This window comes from Sander vitreus, chromosome 20 (genome assembly GCF_031162955.1).
Source record: "Sander vitreus isolate 19-12246 chromosome 20, sanVit1, whole genome shotgun sequence".
In the NCBI taxonomy this organism is placed as follows: domain Eukaryota; kingdom Metazoa; phylum Chordata; class Actinopteri; order Perciformes; family Percidae; genus Sander; species Sander vitreus.
In genome coordinates this window covers 2,322,524-2,344,747 of record NC_135874.1, presented here as the reverse complement: position 1 = coordinate 2,344,747, position 22,224 = coordinate 2,322,524, and the positions used below count along the sequence as shown (strand labels likewise).

Below are 22,224 nucleotides of genomic sequence, written 5' to 3'. Positions count from 1 at the left end.
AACATCTGATGGAGCGTCTCCAACGACCTTCACCCTGGCAGAAAGTGGGTTCGCACATTGGTGTAGACCTTGAGAGTAGTGCCAGGCGAGCTAGAGTGCGCCTCCAGGAATTTCAGCGTAGCCACCGGGATGAGCAGTAGTGTTTCAAAACAGACGGTAAATAACTGTCCCATAATATACTATATTGCATTCATGTGCTGACTCGCGGGAGCAGTGAGAGTTCAGCTCTGCCTACGGGCGCGCACTTAAGTTCAGAGACAGCCTGTAGCGGACTAACTGGGAGGGGGCCCTTTTTCTGTAAAAGGTATCATTCCCCCTTCACTTAAAACTGAAGAATGCTCTTCAGACTTTGGAGGTCTTATTTTGTGTTTGTTATAATGCCTGTTCTAATCTGTTCTAAGCACGTTATTGTGCTCCAGTTATCTTTACTTATGGTTTCAATGTTTAGCCTGTGGGAACATAATGGTGTGAGATATTTTCAGCCCAGCTGTGATGCAGTCTAATGAAGTGAAGTTACTGTCCTTAAATGTGAATGGGTTGGGAAACCCGATTAAAAGGTCTAAGGTAATGGCCAAACTAAAAAAAGAGAACGCACATATACATACTTTTTGCAAGAAACTCATCTTTCTCAGCAAGAGCATGAAAAATGTAAACTGTTTGGTTTTAAAAATACCTACTATAATTCATTTGTGCAAAGTCACAGGAGAGGAATTGCTATTCTTATTGCAAATACACTTAAGTTCAAAGTCATTAAGGAAATAAAACGAGGGTAGATATCTCATTGTAAAGGGAAGGATTGAAGAGGATATAGTAACCTTAGTAAATGTTTATGCACCTCCTAATAGTAACAAACTATTTTTCAAATCACTAATGGATGTAATTGCACTGAAAGCAGAGGGGGTCTGTTTATATGGAGGCGATTTTAATATAGTATTGAATCACTGCCTGGACACTACTAGTCTAAAGAAAAATAAAAGCAAATTATCAAAATTTATCAAAACAGCCTGGGATGAAATCGGAGGGAATATATGGGAATATCTGGAGGTGTACTCGTCCACTCGACAGGAATTATACCCATTATTCGGCCCCACATTCTACCTATTCCAGGATAGATTTTTTTTTATGCCAAAGAGTGATTATTATAGGGTGCGGGAATGTAGAATTGGAGTAACTGACGTCTCTGACCATAGTGCACTATATCTAACAGTTCAACTAGAAGGTAGGAGGCGGAATACGGGGTATAGGTTAAATATAGGCTTATTAAATAACAAAGCAGCTGTAGAACAAATATAATCAGATATAAGAGAATATGTGAAGATTAATGACAACGGGGAGGTGGATCCATCTATACTATGGGACTCACTGAAGGCAGTGACTCGTGGCAAATTGATTGCCTTAACAACATCAAATAAAAAGAGGAGGGTCTTGGAATATAATAACCTTCTATTAGATCTATCTAATGTGGAGCAGCAACATAAAAATAACAGTGATCCAAAACTTTTAGTGCAAATACATCAATTAAAGAAACAGATTAATGAACTATTAGAACAAAATGTTGAGAAGAAAGCTCGTTTTTACAAACAGACATATTACGAATCAGGCCCTCAGGCAACTAAATTACTTGCCCGACGTTTACGTAAACAACAAGCGGATAGTACCATACATAAGTTGCGGGACCCAGAAACAAATCAACTAAATATCATCCAGTAGAAATAGAAGCCATTTTCCTAAACTACTACAAAAAACGATATACCGAAACCTCCAGTACTAAAGTAGAAGCAATGGAACAATTTCTTATCGATCTGGATCTACCTCGTATTGGCAAGAGACAAAATGATTGTATCATAGCAGAGTTTTCACTGGAAGAGATAAATAATGCAATAGCCAACTTAAAGTCAAGTAAAACTCCAGGTAGAGATGGTTTTCCAGCAGAGTGGTATAGAACCTTTAAAGAAGAGCTAGCTCCCCTCCTACTGAAAGCATTTAATTGGATTAAAGGAGAAGGTAAACTCCCCCCATCATGGAAAGAGGCACTCATTACAGTACTCCCAAAGGACGGTAAAGACAGGGAATATTGCAGTAGCTATAGACCTATTTCAATTCTCAACGTGGATTATAAACTGTACACAGCGATTATTGCAAAAAAACTTGAGAACCTTCTCCCGGAATTAATTGACGAAGACCAAACTGGGTTTGTTAAAAACCGGCAAACACATGACAATATCAGAAGGACGCTACATTTGATAGATAGAATAGAAAAGGAAAATAAAGCTGCAATACTACTAAACCTTGACGCCGAAAAGGCTTTTGATAGGGTTAATTGGCGCTTCCTATATCAAACGTTGAATAGATTTGGCTTTAGCGAACAATCAATAGGGATAATTAGAACACTTTATCAACAACCGACAGCAAGAATAAAAGTCAACGGCTCATTGTCTAAATTTTTCACATTGGAGAGGGGCACTAGACAAGGTAGCTGTCTCAGTCCCACACTATTTGCGTTTTATATTGAACCCCTGGCCCAGGCAATTCGCCAACATGGAAAAATACAAGGCATTAAAATTGGACACAAAGATCACTTGATTAGTTTATTTGCAGACGATATTTTGGTTCATTTGATCAACCCTGAGACCTCCTTACCTATACTGATGGAAATCCTAGAGGATCTTAGTTATTATGCTGGTTATAAAATAAATATTACAAAGACACAACTTTTGTCATTCAACTATACTCCTTCAAAGGAAATAAGATGTAGATATGATGTAAGCTGGGATATGGAATCAGTAAAGTACTTAGGGGTGAACATAATTAAAAATCTAAACAAATTATATGAGGTAAACTATAATTTAATTAACCAAAATATTAAAAAAGATATTGAAAGATGGTCTACGCACCCATTGGATTTTAGTAGTAAGATTAGCGTAATTAAGATGAACATTTTGCCTAGATTACTATATCTATTCCAGGCCTTGCCAGTAGAGGTCCCTCAACATCAGTTCTTAGCCTGGTACATGCTTTTTCTAGATTTATCTGGGATGGAAAGAAGCCTAGAGTAAAATACGCAACACTTCAGTTGGCCAAACATAAAGGAGGGATGGCGATCCCGAATCTTAAAGACTATTTTTATGCAGCTCAGTTCCGGCCCCTATTTCTTTGGTGTAATGACAACTATTTTGCTAGATGGAAGGAAGTCGAGACTCAAAAAAAAAAAAAATAGACTCTATAACTTCTAGTGCTCTAGAGTTCTGGTTTAACTTTGAGAGGCAGCTAAAACTAAGGAAAGACCAGAGAGTGCTTAGATGGATAGCCTTTGACACCCAGTTTAAGCCAGGAGTTAATGATGCCATATTCTAGGATTGGGCAGTAAAAGGTATTAAGGCAGTGTGTATGATAATAGACAACAAGGAATTACAGACTTTCCAAACATTAAAAGAAAAAATTTCCCTTCACAATCGGGATTTATTTAGGTATATACAATTTAGAGATTACTACAACAAAGAATTGAAAATGGAGAACTCACAAGAATTTAATCCAGTTATAAGATATATGATGAATGCTTATAGACCGAATAGTAACTGCATTAAAATCATTTCTCTGTTTTATGAAAGAATTATGGAATGTAGGGGCAACTCAACATTATATTTGAAAGCAAGGTGGGAAAAGGAACTGAAAGTGGAAATTTCATCAGATGTATGGTACGATATGTGTGAAACCCAACATACTTCCACAAGTTCACAACAATTGAGGGTGTTTAACTGGAAAAATTTGGTGCGTTTCTTTATTACACCTAAGATTAGCAGTAAAACATCTTCAACACACCAGCCCTGTTGGAGACAATTTTTTGGAGTTTTTTGGAGTTGTGAAAAATTGAAGTCATTTTGGGAGGATGTACATTTAGTGTTGAGTAATGTACTTGGCTATAAGATTCCTTTCGTATGCACTGTCTTGTACTTGGGTCATATTTCACTTGTAACAGTACAGAGGGACAGGTACCTGGTGAAGATACTCCTCACGGCAGTGAGGAAAGCCATAACCAGAAACTGGTATAAGCCCGATTGTCCTAAACGGCAACGATGGTTTGAGGTCATACATGAAATAAGGGCAATGAAAAGGCTGACTTTTTTGCTAGGTTTGAGATAAGGTTTATATGCCAAAAGATGGCAGAAGTGGACATCTTACTTAAATAAAGCATAAGGGCATTGGTTCACAGCTTGGACTCATTAGTGGATAAAGCAGCGACTTGAAATGTATACATTTTATTTCTATTTTTGTGGCTATCATCACCTTTCCTCACAGGACCTGTTTTTTTATTTATTTTTTTTATTTTTTATTTTTTTTCCATATATCACTCACTAATTGAGGTGACTGTGTTCAGTTGTTATAATGTACTGAAAATTCAATAAAAACTAAAGTAATAAAAAAAAAAAAAAGATATTGTATGTTTCTTATATAAAATGTAAGATATTGTCTGTTTCTGTAAGTACTAATGCAGCAGATTTTATGAATGTGTGGGGTAATGTACATTAATTCTTTAACTGTGGTAGCTTTATATGGAATTGTTTCCTCTACTGAATGTTTTTCCTTTTTTTCTCCGTTTTTGTGCATAGTAACACCATGTACCTTTTTGGATATATTGTATTTTAAAAAAGCCCCCCCCCTCTTTTGAGACGTATATGGTGAAACCCTCTATGAAAATGTCATGGGTGGGGCTTTTTGGGCCGTTCAGACCTAATCAGACTAATTGAAGCCAGATGGTGTGTCAGCTGAATGTGAGCCCTACATATATCCCTTCATCAAATGTGTTCACCATTTGCCTGAAGAAGACCCAGTAGGGTCGAAACGTTTCATTTATATTAAATATGGGAGTTTAAAGCAGTGTTGCGGACATTACATTTGTTCTAGTTTTAAGTACTTTGATTTGTCCCGCACCTGCCAGAAGGTGGGATGTGCACACAATTACTTTTATAAATTTCACTACGCTACACAACCCACTGTATGCAATGGTAATTAGACTGGTCATAATGTTTAAAATGCATAATTTTCAGTGTGTAGCTATTGAGATGTCTTTGGGCTGAATGTTAAGACATTCATGTGCTCTTTATAGAAATAGCAGAGAACTATAATGTTGTTAGAGTGTGTGCAAATGCATCATTGTGTTTTCAGTTCAAACAATGAAACTGTCGTCTCATTAGAGATTCGTTATTTACACTCCACTGGCTATTGGCTGCAGGGAGAGACACACTCCAACTCTGAGCACACTGTGATGTGTTGTTGAGATGAAGGACCTCTGTGGGGTCTGGAGACACCCAGAGGTCTTCCCAGGAATCCTGGGGGGCTGCTTGCTTATTGAGAAATGCTTACATTTTAAGTCCTACAGAAATTTAATTAAATGTTTTTTTTTTTCTGCCATAGCATACATATCTGCTCTTAAAATCACATCCTGTATCATTTTCCAAGATAAACAGTGTGACATCTGACAATTGGTACCAACAATAATCGTGAGACTTGTTTTTCAAGTCAAAAGTCACATAAAGCCTCGCCAAAACAAAGCAAGTTATATATGTGTAGCCCACCTAAAATGCACAGGGCCAAAGTATTGCAATTGCTGTGATTCTCCATTCCCCTAGATGGCGCTGCTTCATGTTTGTTGGCTGAGCCACTCTATGTTGCGTAGCTAAAGAAGATGAGCGACTCCTTTTTCTTTTTCCCCTCTCTTGTCAAGTGAATCGTTAGAGGAAGACAGAGTGAGATAAATATAGTGAAACGGACCACTTAACACACAGGAGGAATCAATTTCAGTATTAATATTAGCTAGTAAAAGTGGCAAAGAAGCCTTAGTTATTGTGAACTGCTATTTACACTTTTTTTCCCCCTTTGGATAAGTTTAAGAATCTCCGGTGAGTACAACAGGAGGGAAACTACTTGCTAGTATGCCACCTTAGTTTGATTAAAACCAGAAAGATAAGCTATCCTAATATACTATGTGCATTTTATGTTTCTTTGCTGTTCCTGTTATGTCCTTTGACCATTTAAAAAACAACAACAAAAAAAACAGTCGGAGATGATTGATATGTTTATCTTTGCTAATCTACCGTTGCAATTTGGAATGCCATTTTGTTGCATACATGTGCGTTGTTAATGATGAGATGGTGTAACGTGAATTTATGTATTCAGCTACGAGTTTACTCTAACGGGCTAATGTTTTGAGGCTTAGAGCCGTCATAAAGAATGTTTGCAACGTCTTTTGCCGTCCTATTCGTGGCTATATGATTTTAATAATCAGTAACTTTCTAGATTAGACATGTTTAAACCTGTAAAATGTAGCACTTTGCTCTATTCACGTGTATTTTTACTGACTGTGTTTTAAGTCATATTTAAGGTGGTATGTTACACAGTGCATTATGCTCATGTTTAAACTGAGTGATATAGAATTGAATTTGAGTTACAGTGATTTTGAATATGTTAGTGATAAAGCCATGTACAGCTACTAATTAGATATTTTGCATTGCTGTATGCAGATTGTTTTTTTGTTGTTGTGCATATTCTTCCACTTTTGAGAGAGAGAGATTCTACAGCGAGCCAGTGATGCAGTGATTCAGCGACTCTGGAGTGTGACTGTAACCAGTGGCCATCAACCTGCCGAGCTGGTAGAGTGCACGCTTTTGGATACATCATACAGATAAGATTTATGAGATCTCCAATGTTATCACACACTGCCCGGGTAGTGATTTGAAACAAGGCCTTTTATTCAACAAACCACACAGGAACTGAACTAAAACTCAACTGAGTTGAACATTGAACTAATTGACTGGACTGATTTTTTTCTTTTAAACTGACTGACTGTTTTGCGGGGATTTCTGATTGTTGTTGTTGTTTTTTTTCCTATGTATGATTCACAATCCTTGTGGAATGTTAAAATAAATGTTTTGATACTGCTTTTGCTATTCAAACAGTGGTCGTAGCCAATTCACTTTAAGAGCCGAACCTAATTCTGATTTCTAGTGCTTAAATATGATTAATACAGGTTATTGTGATATTCTCACTGATGCTTTAAGTTACGTTAGTTACATATGGAAAAGAAGGTAGATTGAAAATCCTCTTGCAATGTTCTGTGGGTCCTTGTGAAGTGATTCTCATAGAGCAACAACAGTGATTTGAGTTGTATTGAATGTATGAACACACCTACCAAGTGAGAGCAAAAGCATCTCAAAGTATACTTAATGTTCAACTAGAAATAGTTTGCAAACCACTGCAAACTGTTTTTAAAAAGAGCTGCACCTCTGGTTTTCTGTAAACAGAGGAGTCCCACCTGAAGCTCCTCCGTGCTGCTGCTCAGCTCCATCTCTGACAGAAGACCATCTGCAGCCTCCAACCAAACCCGGACGCCCTGCAGCTCCACCTGGACCTTTTCCCTCTCCTCCAGCTCCATCCTGGCTGCTTTCAAACCCTCCCTGCTTCTCTGCTTCACACTGGGAAAACACACAAACACATACATCCAACAATTCAAACAATTTGATTTAACAACTGTATAGCCTCCTACCCTAAATCAGTAAAAGTGAGAGTTTGCATTGAGAATAAAATCTACCAATACATTCAAAACACTGAGCCTAATGGCATTAAGTACTGTCAGTTTAAATGTATTTAAATACTGCCCAACCTCAGAGGCACTGCAGGCTATGACCGACCCACTTTCCTCTGATTGCTTATTCAGGCGTAGCAGAGCTTATGGGTAATTGAGTTCTTTGTTTATTTATACATTTACAAAAAGAGAGCGATGGAATGTTTGTAGGAAAATGAGACTTAAAGGCAGGAAATGCAGGAAATTAACACTTGATGGAAATTATCCTCTATATAAATATAAGGGTCAAAGGATTTAGAACTGGACTAGATGTTTACCAGAAATCTTCAGCCACAGTAATGTAAATTAAGTTATGAAGTGCACCTCAAACAGCACCTTACCTGCCGTATCGAGCCTGTATGGCCTGCAGCTGCTGACAGAGCGGAGTGGGCGGAGCCTGCTCCAGGTGGACAGGGACACCCAGCAGCCTGGCAGCGCGCAGTTCCAGTGCCGACAGGGCTCGATGTTCGCAGTCCAGTCTGTCCTGGTACTGTTCCCAGGACTGCAGCAGATCCTGCAGGTCCTCGGTGGAGGCCTTTACCCGGGAGCCATCAGGGAGCTCCACCTCCACCTGCTGCAAGAGAGCCAATGCCTTCTCCACCTGAGAGCAGAGACAGAGTCTTAATAATTTAATAATTCTTCTTAGTAATATGAGCAAACAATAATAACCAGCGTTTACTCTATGTTGATATTACCGCGGTGGCCCACCACGGTAAAACTTCTGCTGAGAAATAGGGCAGACGCACAACAGCTGTTTATGAAAAGTCATAAAGTCGTAATTACACGACTCTGCAGAGCCGTGTGCTCTACTGAACTCAAGCAAACTGTCATCAGCTCTCTCTCCCCTTAGGGTGAGCAACTGGAACAGTAACAGGACGTCATCACTCGCGAAGTCATGGTAACCAAATAAACAACAGGGCGAGTACTACTTGTCACTCAATCTTAGGCAAAGTGACAAACTGCGACGAAAGCCGCAACATGAAATCTACACTGACGCGGGTCTGTAAAATAAATATGTAGTGGCATTTGCAAGATAAAATGGTATTTTAGTTTAGCTTAACAGGGAATTAATAGGGCTGTACCCGACTCAGACTTTTGTCAGTCGAATCGGATTTGGTTAATCGATTATCCTTCCTTTTTTTATATAGTTTATATAGTAATACAGAGTATTAAGCAATGCTTTATTAAACTGGCAGGTTTTTGAATGGGTTTAGGTGGGACGTTTAGAGTGACAAAGACATTCACCTAAAAAAGTAAACAAGCAAAGTTAGCCCTCCAAGCTAATGCATGCTAATTACTATAGCAACAAACAAAAAAAACTCCGTAGTCTTAACCGACGCCAGCACACTTTTATTAACTCCCATATTGACAATGGTAGCACATACCGCTAGCTTCACTTCACACTGCTCTTACTGAATATTCATTCAATCAGTTGCTGCTGCCGTTTCATCCCAGATATTTACAGATTTTATATACACTGTAATGTACCGTTACTTACACTGTTAGTGATTTCGCTCCATTCTGCAATCCTCCGTTCACTACGAGCTGTCAGCTGTTGTGTGCAGCAATGTAGTCTTGATACGCGTTTCCAGACAGCAGCCACAGCGGCCTCCCTGCCTCCACGACAGCTCTGCTCTGGGCACCACTCCTTCAGCTCCGTCAGACGACTCTGCCGGGACTCCAGATCCTCAGACAGAACCTGCACACGAGAGAGTGTATCTGTTACGACAGGTCTGTCAGTGAATGTAGTTAGTACTGACGTGACGAATCAGGGCGGGAGGTGTTTGAACGCTGTTATAATCCAGTACTGCAGACTTGTGGAGGAGATTCAAATTGAGATTGATTTCGGAAGGAGGAAGAAGGAAGCAAGCACGCTGCAGGCTGACGCTGGAAAGCCACGCTTTTCACACGGAAAACATTAGAGAGAGAGAGAGAAAGACTGTTTATGATTGAAGAGACGTTTTCTTGTTTTCCCACAACACAACTTTTTGTAAATATACTAGTGCTGTCAAACGATAAAAAAATGTAATCGCAATTAATCGCATTAATGTCATAGTTAACTTTTACAATTAACAATTAATCGCACATTTTTATCTATTCTAAATGTCCCTTGATTTCTTTTTGTCCCATTATTTTTTCTCATTTTAATGCTCTTATCAACATGGAAAAGTGGATCGGCCTGGCTTTGACGAGGGGGCAGAGAATTGGCATCAAGTGGTATTTCAGACTGGACATGCTGCGAGGATAGCTCAGTTCACAACGACAAAACACACAGATCACTTTGGTCTTGTCAATGGAACCATTTGGCAACTTTTTAAAAGTAAACTTTCCATTCAGAATCTTATTGGCATCCATTTTCGTCTCGCTCAAAACGTAATGTTAGCCTAGTACTCTTTGGCTGGCTCGCAAGCCCAAACAAGTGTGTGCGGCGTGCCTGTTGTTTTGTTTCCGGTCTAGCTAGATCCGGTGTGGTGTTGTAGTTTTTCTAACGTTACTAGTTGTTGCAACAGCATGTGAAAAAAACTACAAAGTTTGCTAGGCCAAAAAGAACGTTAATCTCGCGATAAAAAAATTGATGCCGTTAAAATGGGTTTGCGTTAACGGCGTTAATAACGCGTTTAACTGACAGCACTAAAATATACCTTTTAAAACCTGAACTAATATACCAAGGAGTGGGCTCGCGGAGAAGTCAACGAGAGATGCTGGAGCTCCAGATGACCGACGCTAGCAGGCCCGGCTTCAGAACGCGGAACGACACAGTGGCTGAGTGAGTCAGTTTAACACAGCACAAACGCCTCTAGGAGTTAGGGGTGTAAGAAAAAATCGATACACTTGAGTATCGCGACATTTTATTTTGCAATACTGTATCAATTTCCAAAAAGGCAATATCGTTTTTTGTTTTTTTTTACGTTCAAAAATATTCATGTAAGACAGTGGTTCACGTTTATGTTGTGTTTAAACCCCCTACCGCTAGATGGCTATGCTGAGACGCACCACTAGTGTCCTTGCCTAACAGTGCCTAGCATAGACAGTATATAAACTGGACCAACAGATTCCGTTGCTCTGGACAGAGACCAGTGAAGAATATTAGAAGCACTTTTCCGGTGATGGCTGAGCGTTACTGCGCAGCCTCCAACTGAGCTCGAAGATGTAGATGTGACGTGAGCAGTCTGAAAGTTGTAAGTCTTCTGGTAGCTGTGCCAAGAGAAATCTCAATCATTCCCAATCTTACAGAGATGGAGAGCGTAGGTATATGTAAGGGATAACATAGGCACAGGCTAATTATTGCTAACTAAAATGCTAGTTAACATTAGTAATTTAACTTAAACAGCTAATGTAAGTCAAAACTGCCTGCGAGCTTCTCCTGTACTATACGGTAATTCCTCTACTATGTGACAGTAAGTCCCGTGGTTATGACATGGTTAGCCTATTTTTACAAAAATGTCTACTACGGAGCCATAACGTGAGATACAAGGTAATGGAGCCTTTTATACATTGTCGTGTTCTTTAGAAATAAACAATGGCCAAATAGAGTCTTTAAACGCTTTAGATGTAAAGTTATTTGCTGTCAAAGTGGTGCCAAAATGAATGGCAGTCAATGGAATGCTAACGGGAGGTGATGGCTTGGTAGCATCAAAATGGCGCCATAGGAGCTAGGCGTTCCGGGGAGAGGCTTACCCCCTTGGTGCCTAGCAGTGCCTGACTTTTTGCTAGAAGGTAACAATGTAGCTATGGCTGAACTTTGGCCTACTTTAGCATTTAAAAATGTGCTCACTAAGAACCTGTAAACCACAATCCCAAAATGGCAGTTTGATTTTCTGTGTACTGAATTGTTTACCTAAAGTAAACTTCTTTGACTTTTATGAACATCATGTCGTTTTTTAAATATTAGTTTTTCTAAAATTATACTTTAAAAAAATCACAATATATTGCCTTACGCACAGTATCGAAATATATTGCAATATATTGAATCGTGACCCATGTATCGTGATGCGTATTGTATCACCAGATTCTTGTCAATACACAGCCCTACTAGGAGTGGGAAAGATATGCTCTCATCCAGGCCAGCTTTGTTCTCACTCTCACGTTAAATGCACACATGTAGGATAGGAGACAATATATTTAATGTTACGAGCTAAGTTAGCCTTTAGTAGCTGTATTTCTTTGTTCTACGAGCCTAGGTTAGCTTAGCCTTGTAACATCATTACAAGTTTTTTTAATTTTTTCTTGAATGCTTTACTGATCTCACTTTCTGAGATAACTTTTACTTCAAAACATAAAGTGGTGAATAATACGTGTCCCCGGAGTAGTGAAGTCTGATACGTACTCTGAGCTTGGTTTGCTGGTCAGTGCAGTCAGCGAGACAGGTGACCTTTTGACAGATGAACTGGGAGAGGCTGTTCTCTGCGCTCTTCACATACTGGATGATCTCATCTTGGCACTGGATGTATTTTCTGTGATGTTCTCTGCAACTGAAAGACAGAATTTCATACCTGTTAATGTCCAACAAGAAGAAGATATTGCTTCAACTCACATGCAAAAAGAAATTTGAATGGACAGAATGGCTGGATATCTATGGTAGGTCTTTGAGTCTCTTCCAGGTAATGTGTGTTTTGTGGCCCAGTTTGTTAAATGTTTCTCAACGTTGTCATTACATGCAGATTTTGTACTCTTCACAAAACATATATACTATCTTATTTACTCTTGAAAAGTATACCTTAATGCATTTTGTAAACTTACAATACAACTTACGATACAATGACTAAGTGGGTAAAGGCAGATGATAGATAAGCTAGAACAGTCTGGTAAGTTCAGAAAATAACATTACTGTAATGCAGCCTTTATAACTTTATAACACTTATCATATTATGATATTCAAAATTTAAGACGATATCTAGCCTCGTATATCGATGTCGATATAATATTGATATTTTGCCCAGCCCTACATGATCAAAAAATCACATGGGGTGAGTGGTTTGTGCGGCTACCAAAGTAGGACATAAAATACATTTTAGTTTTTTTCTTTGCACATACAAGTACAAACTGGCATCTTTAAGACTTTTATGAGAATATTGAGTAATCAGACTTTTATCTGTGAGCCTATTACCTGCTGAGACACTCCAGTCGTATGTGTCCCTTTGCCTGAAGAGTGGACATCCTCACCAGAAGCTGGCTGAGAATTTTCTCCTGGAGCTGCTCCACCTTCTGGCGGGATAGGTAAGGGTGCAGGGTAACCTGGCTCTGGAGTCGCTCCACATGGGTCTGGAACTGCTGCTGCAGTGACGCCAAAGCCTGCCGGGTTTCCTCCAGCCGTCCAGAACAGAGTCCAGCAGAGCCCTGCGGTGGCAGCAGAGAGACCTCAATGTCCCTCAGGAACTGTGCTGCTTGTTGAACAGCACATGTGTAGCCTCTCAGAGACTCCTTGGCCTGGCAGACGTTCTCCTAAAATATAATAAACATACAATTTTAACAAAACACTCTAATCACATTAGGGCTATAGCATTCCAGTTGTCAGTCCATTTTGTAGATGTTTTTGACCATATTATTCATGTCAATTAGAATTCATCACAGCTTTGTTTAACAGAGTGTGCACACAACTGTGTTAAGTAGTGTTGTAGTCAAGACTACCTAAACCGAGACCAATTCATCACCAAGACCAGAGTGTATCTAGACCGAGACAAGACCAAGACTTTGAGGGGTTGAGACCTAGTCAAGACCAAGACCAGACCAGTGCGAGTCCCACACTGCATGCCATGATAAAATAGGGACTCCTCAAATTAATCTGAAAGATCCACATTCCCATAAAAACACCCACAGAAAACAAATTTAGATTTTTCATTCACAATTTGGCTGACATCTCCCAGACAGCTAGAGCTTCTTCTTCTGTCTCCCGCATTCACTTTCTTGGGAATGCGGGGTGGGGAGACGGTTAACAGTAACAAATGTCAAATTAGAAATGTCAAGCTATTGGTTTCTTTTGAAGCAGGTAGTTTTACATCCCATCACGGTAATGATAACACATGAATCAGAATATGTGTAAAATAAATGTAGGACAAGATGGTCGTCTTGAGACGGTCTTGAGTACTACATCACTGGTGCCAAGTACAGTATGAGTAAGATTTTAGCTTCAGATATAGCTTGGATTCTGACCTGGTGTCAAATGTTTTGAATCTGTTACTAAACTAGTTATTTAGTGGACCTGGTCTGGAAAATAGCTGACTGCCTGTGCCTTGACTGAGGCACACAAGTTATGTCCAGAACACTATTTTATTATGTGAAAATAATGGAATTAACTTGTTTAAACTGCAGAGTACAGGATGGGTGGGTTTCGCTTTGTAATGATGATTAAAATAGTCGTCAGACACAGAATGGTATTGTAAATTAACTTGCAAATGCTTCTATAATTGTCTAAACTTAATTAAAAGTCATTGGCAAACTTATAAAAACATTTCAATATCAAAACATTTTTTTCGTAAAAAAAACAAACAAGAATAGTACAACTTGCCATTTGTGAGTCACATTCACAGAAGACTGCATTCTTTAAGTCTATCAGATCTTGGGATCCATGTCCTTGTCTCTTTCCCTTCTTTTGCTCTAGAACCTCCAGTGCTCTCATTCTGGACTCTACAGTCTTTTTCAAAGACATGAGCCTTTGGTATTCGTTGTTAATTTCCGTTTCATTTGGCTCCAATATGGGGAGTTTCTGGAGCTCTTGCTGGCTCTTCCAGAGGAAGGCCTGAGTGGCTGCCTTCTCTGAGTCCAGGTCCAGATCCTTCAGCAGGTTCCACTCCATGATGCTGAGGTTGTTGTAGAGCATCATCTCCAAGGTGTCAAGGCTCCCCTCGTTTTGTTTCAGTCTCTGTCGCTCTGTGCTCAGCTGTGATGGGTAAAGATCAGTGGAGATCATCTGGAGTTTGGAGCCAGCCTCCTCAGACATATACTTTATAAGAGGAAGCTGGACGAGGAGGGTCTGACAGACTTGGTACTTCTTGTCCAGCGACAGGCTGTCGTCTTTGGCCTGACGGACCTGCTCCTGAACGTTCTCCCTGAGGTCCTCCACACACTGCCTGTTGTTCAGGTACCTCTCATGGCCTCTGGCTTTCATTTCCAGGGTGACCATTTTGCTGAGAAGTTCAGAAGTGACTGAGTACAGTTCCCTCGTCTTTTCCTGGGGAATCCACTGTTGCAGAAGGTCAACCTGGGACTTGTGCTCCAAAATCATGTGTTTGGAAGGCTCCAAAGCTTGCAGGGACTCGCTTGTGATGGGGAACCTGTATCTACTCAGATCTACTAACATCTGCCTCAGGCTTGTTTCTATAGTGACCAGGTTTTTCTTGCTGCAATCTAGAGTCTGGGTGAGTTCGTCCAGGTCCTTTTTGTTGGCCTTCTCATAGCTGCTGATGGCTCTGATGTCCCCCTGGAGGTTGGTAAGCTTGTCTAAAAGCTGACAGTTCTCTGTGATGCTGAGTTCAGAGGCAATGTCTTTACTCTTCATTAGAAGAGCCTCACAGACAGCGGCCTGCTTCTCCGCCTCAGCCAGGGTCTCTTGGATCTGACGACCTCGGCGGTCCAGTTCAGCAGGGCTCCTCAGCTCACTGTCTGGACTCCTGGAGGCCTCTCTGTGCAGATGAGCCAAAACCCAGGAGTCTAGGTCAGCAATCTGCTCTGACAGCTTCTCTCTGGTCTGCAGTCCAGACTCTATTTCTCTAACAGCCTTGGCTAGCTTCTCAGATGTCCACTTTGAGAGTTCTTGGAGGGATTTCAGAGAGGAGTGCACCATGGGCATCTCCTCAGCCTGGTCCAGCTGTGGTAGGAGCTCTGTCACCTCCTCCACCAGTGTCTCCAGTTGGCCCTGTTTGGCCATGACCTTAGACTGCAGCTTCTTCAGATCTCTGAGCTGCCAGTGCACCTCCTCGGGGAGGAGGGCGACCCTTTCCCTCCGGCCATCAATCTCACTTTCTGTCTGCTTCGCCCAGACGAGGCCATCCCTCATCACCACCATGATTTTCTCCATGACGGCGTTGCTGCTGCTCAGAGTTTGAGAGGACACTAGTTCCTCGGTGTGGCAAAGTTGGTCTTTGATGCTCTGAAGCCCCTGCTGTATCTCTGTTGTATCCTTCTCCCTCTGTGAACCGAGGAGTAGCGCCTCCAACAGCTGCTGCAGATGAAGGTATTTTTGCCAGGCAGCTTTAACCTCAGCATTTGCCACCATCAGCTGCTGCGCCTTCTTGCAGTTCCACTGAGTAACTAAAGGAGACTTGGCTTCAAGGTCTTTGCCGATTGTCTCCAAATGTTCCTGAAGATCTGATATTGCCGACTGAAGGCTGCTGGTCTCGTGAAAATGGACATTTGTGTGATACAAGGTCCTCTCCACAGCTCTTTCCAGGCCTCTCCACTTCTCTTGCAGGTTATTCTGCTCAGTCTGTGCGAGTGCTCGCTTAGACCAGCTGAGGTGGGGGTATAACTTGGTATGGGTCACGAGCAACTCCCCCAGTATTGTTCTGTTCTCCTCCATACTCCTCTGTAAGGAGCACAGTCGCTCTGCTTCCTTGGAGCTGCTCTCCTCTGGGGACCTGAAAGAAAAACAGTTAAGTCTTTAACAGTTGTTAAAGATATAAGTATGTTGAGATTTGCATTACATTTAATGTTAACAAACAAAATATTGCTTTAGAAATATTCAACACTCCTGTTCTTCCGGTCTCTGCCCCCCTTTAGCCTCGACTCAGTCTTGCTCCTTCTTAGTTCTCTATAGCCCTCAACAGTCCCGCCCCTCCTCTGAGAGACCTCTAGGTTCCGGAAGTAAATTTCCCATTAATTTCTCCCATTGATGTCTGGAAAAATCCCTATATAAAGAGTCTTAGACCATGCCTTAGGCTAACCAGACGTGACATGACTCGTAAGCATACAACATATCATTTCGAGTGGAAAAACGAAGAGAAAATCAAAAAACAAGTCAAAGGTACAAGACTGTGTACATATTTTCATTTCAGAGTGAAGGAACTACTCATCCCATAAACCACCATGCACCACTGAATAATATAGTCGAAGACACAACCGCGAAAGAGCCTCTTGAACAACTTCTACATTGCCATCGAGGGGGACAGTAGTTTCACCATACACAGCCTGTATGACACGGAGAAAGCAGCTAAACTGCAACTGCTGCCAAGTGCAAACGCTGTCTCATTAACCGGTGATCACTGGACGTCAGTGAGTAATCACAATTATTTAGGAGTTACTAAACACTATATTGACTCTGGCTAGACTTTGCACTCGTTTGCCTTAACGGTGGTTGTTAGTGTTCTCAATCTCAGTCAATTGTTCTCAATCCTTGTTAAAAATGTAAAGGTTAAATGTCCTGCTGTGGCATCTGGTTTTTGGATCATTTTGTTTGTACTGTATAAGCAAAGTGTTAGTGTTACATCTCAGTTAGGTTAGGTACTTGTAGGAATTGTGTAATAATAACAGATTCACACATTTGTTTACAGTAAATAAATAATAGTCAAGTTCATAAAGTCACTTTCTTTGCATTCATTTGATTCCCAATCAAGATACACTGGTAAGAATTGCTTTCCATTGTTATTATGTACTTAAAAACAGTTCTAAAATGCAAAATAATAGAATTTTAATTGTGATAAAACATGCGATTAATCGTGATTAACTATAGAACTTCAGCGATTAATCGCGATTAAAAATTTGTAATCGTTTGACAGCCCTAATTTTAACATCAATGTACTGTAAAGTTTTTTCACTCTAAATTTGCTGAAGCGGCTGCAGTTTAGATCCTGTCGGGTCTCTGCAGCGGGCGGGGCTGCTCAGTTCTCCCCGCGACTGACACATGCACACAAACGCACACACAAACACACACGGTGGATGCAGGAAAAAAACGGAGATGAGACGTATAAAGGAGGACCTGACAGCTACACTCGTTATTGTGCAATGATAAATCCAATAACTACTTTATCAAACCGTATGACTGTGTGTCCCAGCCCAAGCCAGGATAGGAAATTAACTAACAATGTAAACTGTTTTTATGTTTAACGTATTCTGACTTATTCAAAAGAGAGAGCTTTAAGAGTTCCTCTCTTTTTTCTTTTTAAAGGATACATTTTTTGTAAGAGCTACACTGAAGTTGGCAGTTTGATAAATGCAAGTTATTTCAATTGATAATCTGTAATATTTCAATCTTCATGTGCTGAAAAAGGCACATAAGTTCCTGTAGAGTTCTTCCGGTCTCTGCCCCCCTTTAGCCTCGACTCAGTCTTGCTCCTTCTTAGTTCTCTATAGACCCTCAACAGTCCCGCCCTCCTCTGAGAGACCTCTAGGTTCCGGAAGTAAATTTCCCATTAATTTCTCCCATTGATGTCTGGAAAAATCCCTATATAAAGAGTCTTAGACCATGCCTTAGGCTAACCAGACGTGACATGACTCGTAAGCATACAACATATCATTTCGAGTGGAAAAACGAAGAGAAAATCAAAAAACAAGTCAAAGGTACAAGACTGTGTACATATTTTCATTTCAGAGTGAAGGAACTACTCATCCCATAAACCACCATGCACCACTGAATAATATAGTCGAAGACACAACCGCGAAAGAGCCTCTTGAACAACTTCTACATTGCCATCGAGGGGGACAGTAGTTTCACCATACACAGCCTGTATGACACGGACAAAGCAGCTAAACTGCAACTGCTGCCAAGTGCAAACGCTGTCTCATTAACCGGTGATCACTGGACGTCAGTGAGTAATCACAATTATTTAGGAGTTACTAAACACTATATTGACTCTGGCTAGACTTTGCACTCGTTTGCCTTAACGGTGGTTGTTAGTGTTCTCAATCTCAGTCAATTGTTCTCAATCCTTGTTAAAAATGTAAAGGTTAAATGTCCTGCTGTGGCATCTGGTTTTTGGATCATTTTGTTTGTACTGTATAAGCAAAGTGTTAGTGTTACATCTCAGTTAGGTTAGGTACTTGTAGGAATTGTGTAATAATAACAGATTCACACATTTGTTTACAGTAAATAAATAATAGTCAAGTTCATAAAGTCACTTTCTTTGCATTCATTTGATTCCCAATCAAGATACACTGGTAAGAATTGCTTTCCATTGTTATTATGTACTTAAAAACAGTTCTAAAATGCAAAATAATAGAATTTTAATTGTGATAAAACATGCGATTAATCGTGATTAACTATAGAACTTCAGCGATTAATCGCGATTAAAAATTTGTAATCGTTTGACAGCCCTAATTTTAACATCAATGTACTGTAAAGTTTTTTCACTCTAAATTTGCTGAAGCGGCTGCAGTTTAGATCCTGTCGGGTCTCTGCAGCGGGCGGGGCTGCTCAGTTCTCCCCGCGACTGACACATGCACACAAACGCACACACAAACACACACGGTGGATGCAGGAAAAAAACGGAGATGAGACGTATAAAGGAGGACCTGACAGCTACACTCGTTATTGTAAGTGCAATGATAAATCCAATAACTACTTTATCAAACCGTATGACTGTGTGTCCCAGCCCAAGCCAGGATAGGAAATTAACTAACAATGTAAACTGTTTTTATGTTTAACGTATTCTGACTTATTCAAAAGAGAGAGCTTTAAGAGTTCCTCTCTTTTTCTTTTAAAGGATACATTTTTGTAAGAGCTACACTGAAGTTGGCAGTTTGATAAATGCAAGTTATTTCAATTGATAATCTGTAATATTTCAATCTTCATGTGCTAAAAAGGCACATAAGTTCCTGTAGATGGCAATACACATTCTCCTTTTTTTGCCAAATAAATGAAAAGCATGTTGAAATCATCAATGTCTTCCCTCTTGCTGTATCAAAATCTCAGCTAGCTTTCCTCAGAGATGGTCTCAATAATGTGCTTAAAGTCAAGTCAAATTCAGTTTGTGCATGATTACATGATATAACAATATAATTATTTAATACTGTATCCTACATTGTGGATAATTAAGCTATATATCATATGCTGAAGTATATTTCTGGAGTGTTAAAGATTAAAAGAAAAAATAACAAGAACCGTACAGAACCGAAAACCGTGACCCTAAAACCGTGATATGAACCGAACCGTGGGTTTTGTGAACCGTATCACCCCTAGTAGACAGTCATGTTACAGAAGCCTACACAGTACAGCAGCACTCACAGACTTTCGCGGGGTTTAGGGTTTAACCAAACAGTCACACGAGTTCCACCAATCAGAGGCATCACTGTGGGATTGTGAGATTGTTCAGGATTGTGGGTAATGAAGTACTTATCCAAGACATCGCGAATAAAAGACATTTATCTCAAAACAAGGTTGGTGCCCCATGAACTTTTGTCTACCAGACTTAAGTCTACCATCGACGGTTACGATTTTATGGCTTATACTCCAATTGTGAATGGAGAAATTGCATTGTATTTTTACTTCCGGAACCGGCTGTGGGCGGGACTGTTGAGCTCTATAGAGACAGAGCGCGTTTTAAGTCCCGCCCCCACCCTCCATTCACTTGTATTGCGTGAAGGTTCCTCCTCGTTAATTCTGTCTGCTAGCAAACACAAAAATGCCTTAAAGTTGCTGTGTGATGATATGCACTACCAACAATGTAATAAACACATCACTTAAATTTTTATAAGCTGCCGAACCGAAAAACTGAGCTTTTATGAAGACAAAAGTGGATACAGATGTGAGGAATCAGCAGGGGGAATGGGGAGACTGTGGGAGCCCGACACTAACTAATGTTATGCTCAACGTTACGTGTGCAGCAAGCATTTTGTTACCAAGTCAAATATCCAGATGTCAGTTTTAGGTTAACCATATGTCTGTACGTTAAGCATTATATATGCATTATGTACACAGTATGCAACTTGTGTTATAGTGGAATGTGGATAAATCAGAAAGCTAAGCTAGTATTATGTTTGCAAATACCTTAGCTTGCTAACACATAGCTAACATTAGCTTACTAACAGCTAACGTGTCATCTCTGGTAGATATGGATTGCTTAAATAATAATCCTTTAACATTCTCAAATCTAAAGTGTTTAGCTGGCTACAGGCACTTTGTTAGCATGTCAGCCCTTGGTTGCACATTGGGGGCGCCGATTATTTTCCCCTCCGGTGGGCCTGGCTTTCAGAGTATGACGCGATGCGCTCTATTTCTATTGCAACATATTGTATAGTACCTTAAAATGTAACCTTCAGTTAAGAAACTAAAAGGAAACTCACATTCTGACAGCATCCAATTCTGCTGTCAGTCTTTCCAATGTGGTCCTGGCTGCTTTGGTCTGTCTGCAGTGATCAGTCACCAGCAGCAGCTGGGCCTCTTTACTCTGGATGACAGCAGCTGCATCCTGGGCAGCAGTGCTCCACTGGTCCTCCACATGCTCCAGAGCATCATTGTTCTCAGCATCGGCTCCTCTCAGCTGAGAGAACAATGCCACCTGTTCCTGGGCAGTCTCTCTGCACTGCTGTACTCAGGAAGAGAAAGTAAACAAAATTATCCAAAGCCTGTAGTTTTGATACAAATGTTTATTGTGATTATTTGATCGTTACTAAACACAAGTAAAATGCTATTGTGGTGACCCACAATATAGAGACATTCACTAGATACTGCAGCTCCTTTAAGTAGGGAGCTCACTGGGACGAGGGGGCGTTGTTGGGACACTATTTCAGGCTATGTGTGGTTTGTGAGAGGGTAGCTGTGTAACCTGAAGCTGTGGATAAAAAGTGGGAGTAAACAGACTCAACTGAATTTAACTTCTCCGTCTTGTTTGTTCCGCACTCCCACAGTGGTGACCCGGACGTGAGCCATGATCATGTCAATGGACAATATTGACAGCTTTGGGGCCGGGCCGGCTCCGGCACCGAGTGGGGCTAACGAGGAGGCTAATGCCGGCGCTAGAATGTACACCGCAACGGTAAAGTTGCCAGACTTTTGGCAGCACAACCCCCGGCCCTGGTTTCAACACATCGAAGCCCAGTTCCAGCTGAGAGGGATAACACAGGACATTATGAAATACTTTCATGTGGTGGCAGCATTGGATGCCTCGATGACCTGCTTTGGTCTCCGTGCCAGCTCTGGCCCCTGTCCTCGTCCCTACACCTATTAAGCGCAGCCGCTTTGGCCGCCTAGTCCGGCCCCCACTGCGCTGACTGTTTCATCTGGGACTGTGGGCCTGTTATTGTATTTGTGGACTTTTCTGGGAGACTGCGGCTCCTTTAAGTAGGGAGCTCACTGGGACGAGGGGGCCTTGTTGGCACACTATTTCAGGCTGTTTGGTTTGTGAGCGGGTAGCTGTGTAACCTGGAAGTGTAACCTGAAGCTGTAAGCTGTGGATAAAAAGTGGGAGTAAACAGACTCAACTGAATTTAACTTCTCCGTCTTGTTAGTTCCGCACTCCCACACTATGAATGTTTATTTCAACCATTACAATTGTAATGGTCTGTTGCACAATTATTTTGACAAATGTGTACTGTTGTTTTTAATATCCACCTTTGAACAGGCTGGTACAGAAAAGCATTGGATATGTCCAATTCATTAGGTCGTTTGGCATTCTAACCCAACCTGCTGCCACCAGTATTTATAAATCAAGCTGTTGCCATAAAACATTTTTTTTATT

At 40.7% G+C, this 22,224-nt stretch overlaps 1 protein-coding gene across 2 annotated transcripts in view; it reads right to left on the bottom strand.

The window, feature by feature from the left end:
• LOC144535342 (nesprin-2-like) overlaps positions 1 to 22,224 on the bottom strand; it is a 43,240-nt gene that overhangs the window by 18,550 nt on the left and 2,466 nt on the right. For both annotated transcript variants that reach the window (XM_078277760.1, XM_078277762.1), the window contains exons 4-10: positions 20,831 to 21,072; positions 14,124 to 16,191; positions 12,726 to 13,060; positions 11,946 to 12,090; positions 9,117 to 9,317; positions 7,960 to 8,219; positions 7,310 to 7,469 (exon numbers count right to left, since the gene is read on the bottom strand). In XM_078277760.1, coding sequence (XP_078133886.1) covers positions 7,310 to 7,469; positions 7,960 to 8,219; positions 9,117 to 9,317; positions 11,946 to 12,090; positions 12,726 to 13,060; positions 14,124 to 16,191; positions 20,831 to 21,072 — 3,411 coding nt within the window. The remainder of the gene's footprint in view (positions 1 to 7,309; positions 7,470 to 7,959; positions 8,220 to 9,116; positions 9,318 to 11,945; positions 12,091 to 12,725; positions 13,061 to 14,123; positions 16,192 to 20,830; positions 21,073 to 22,224) is intronic.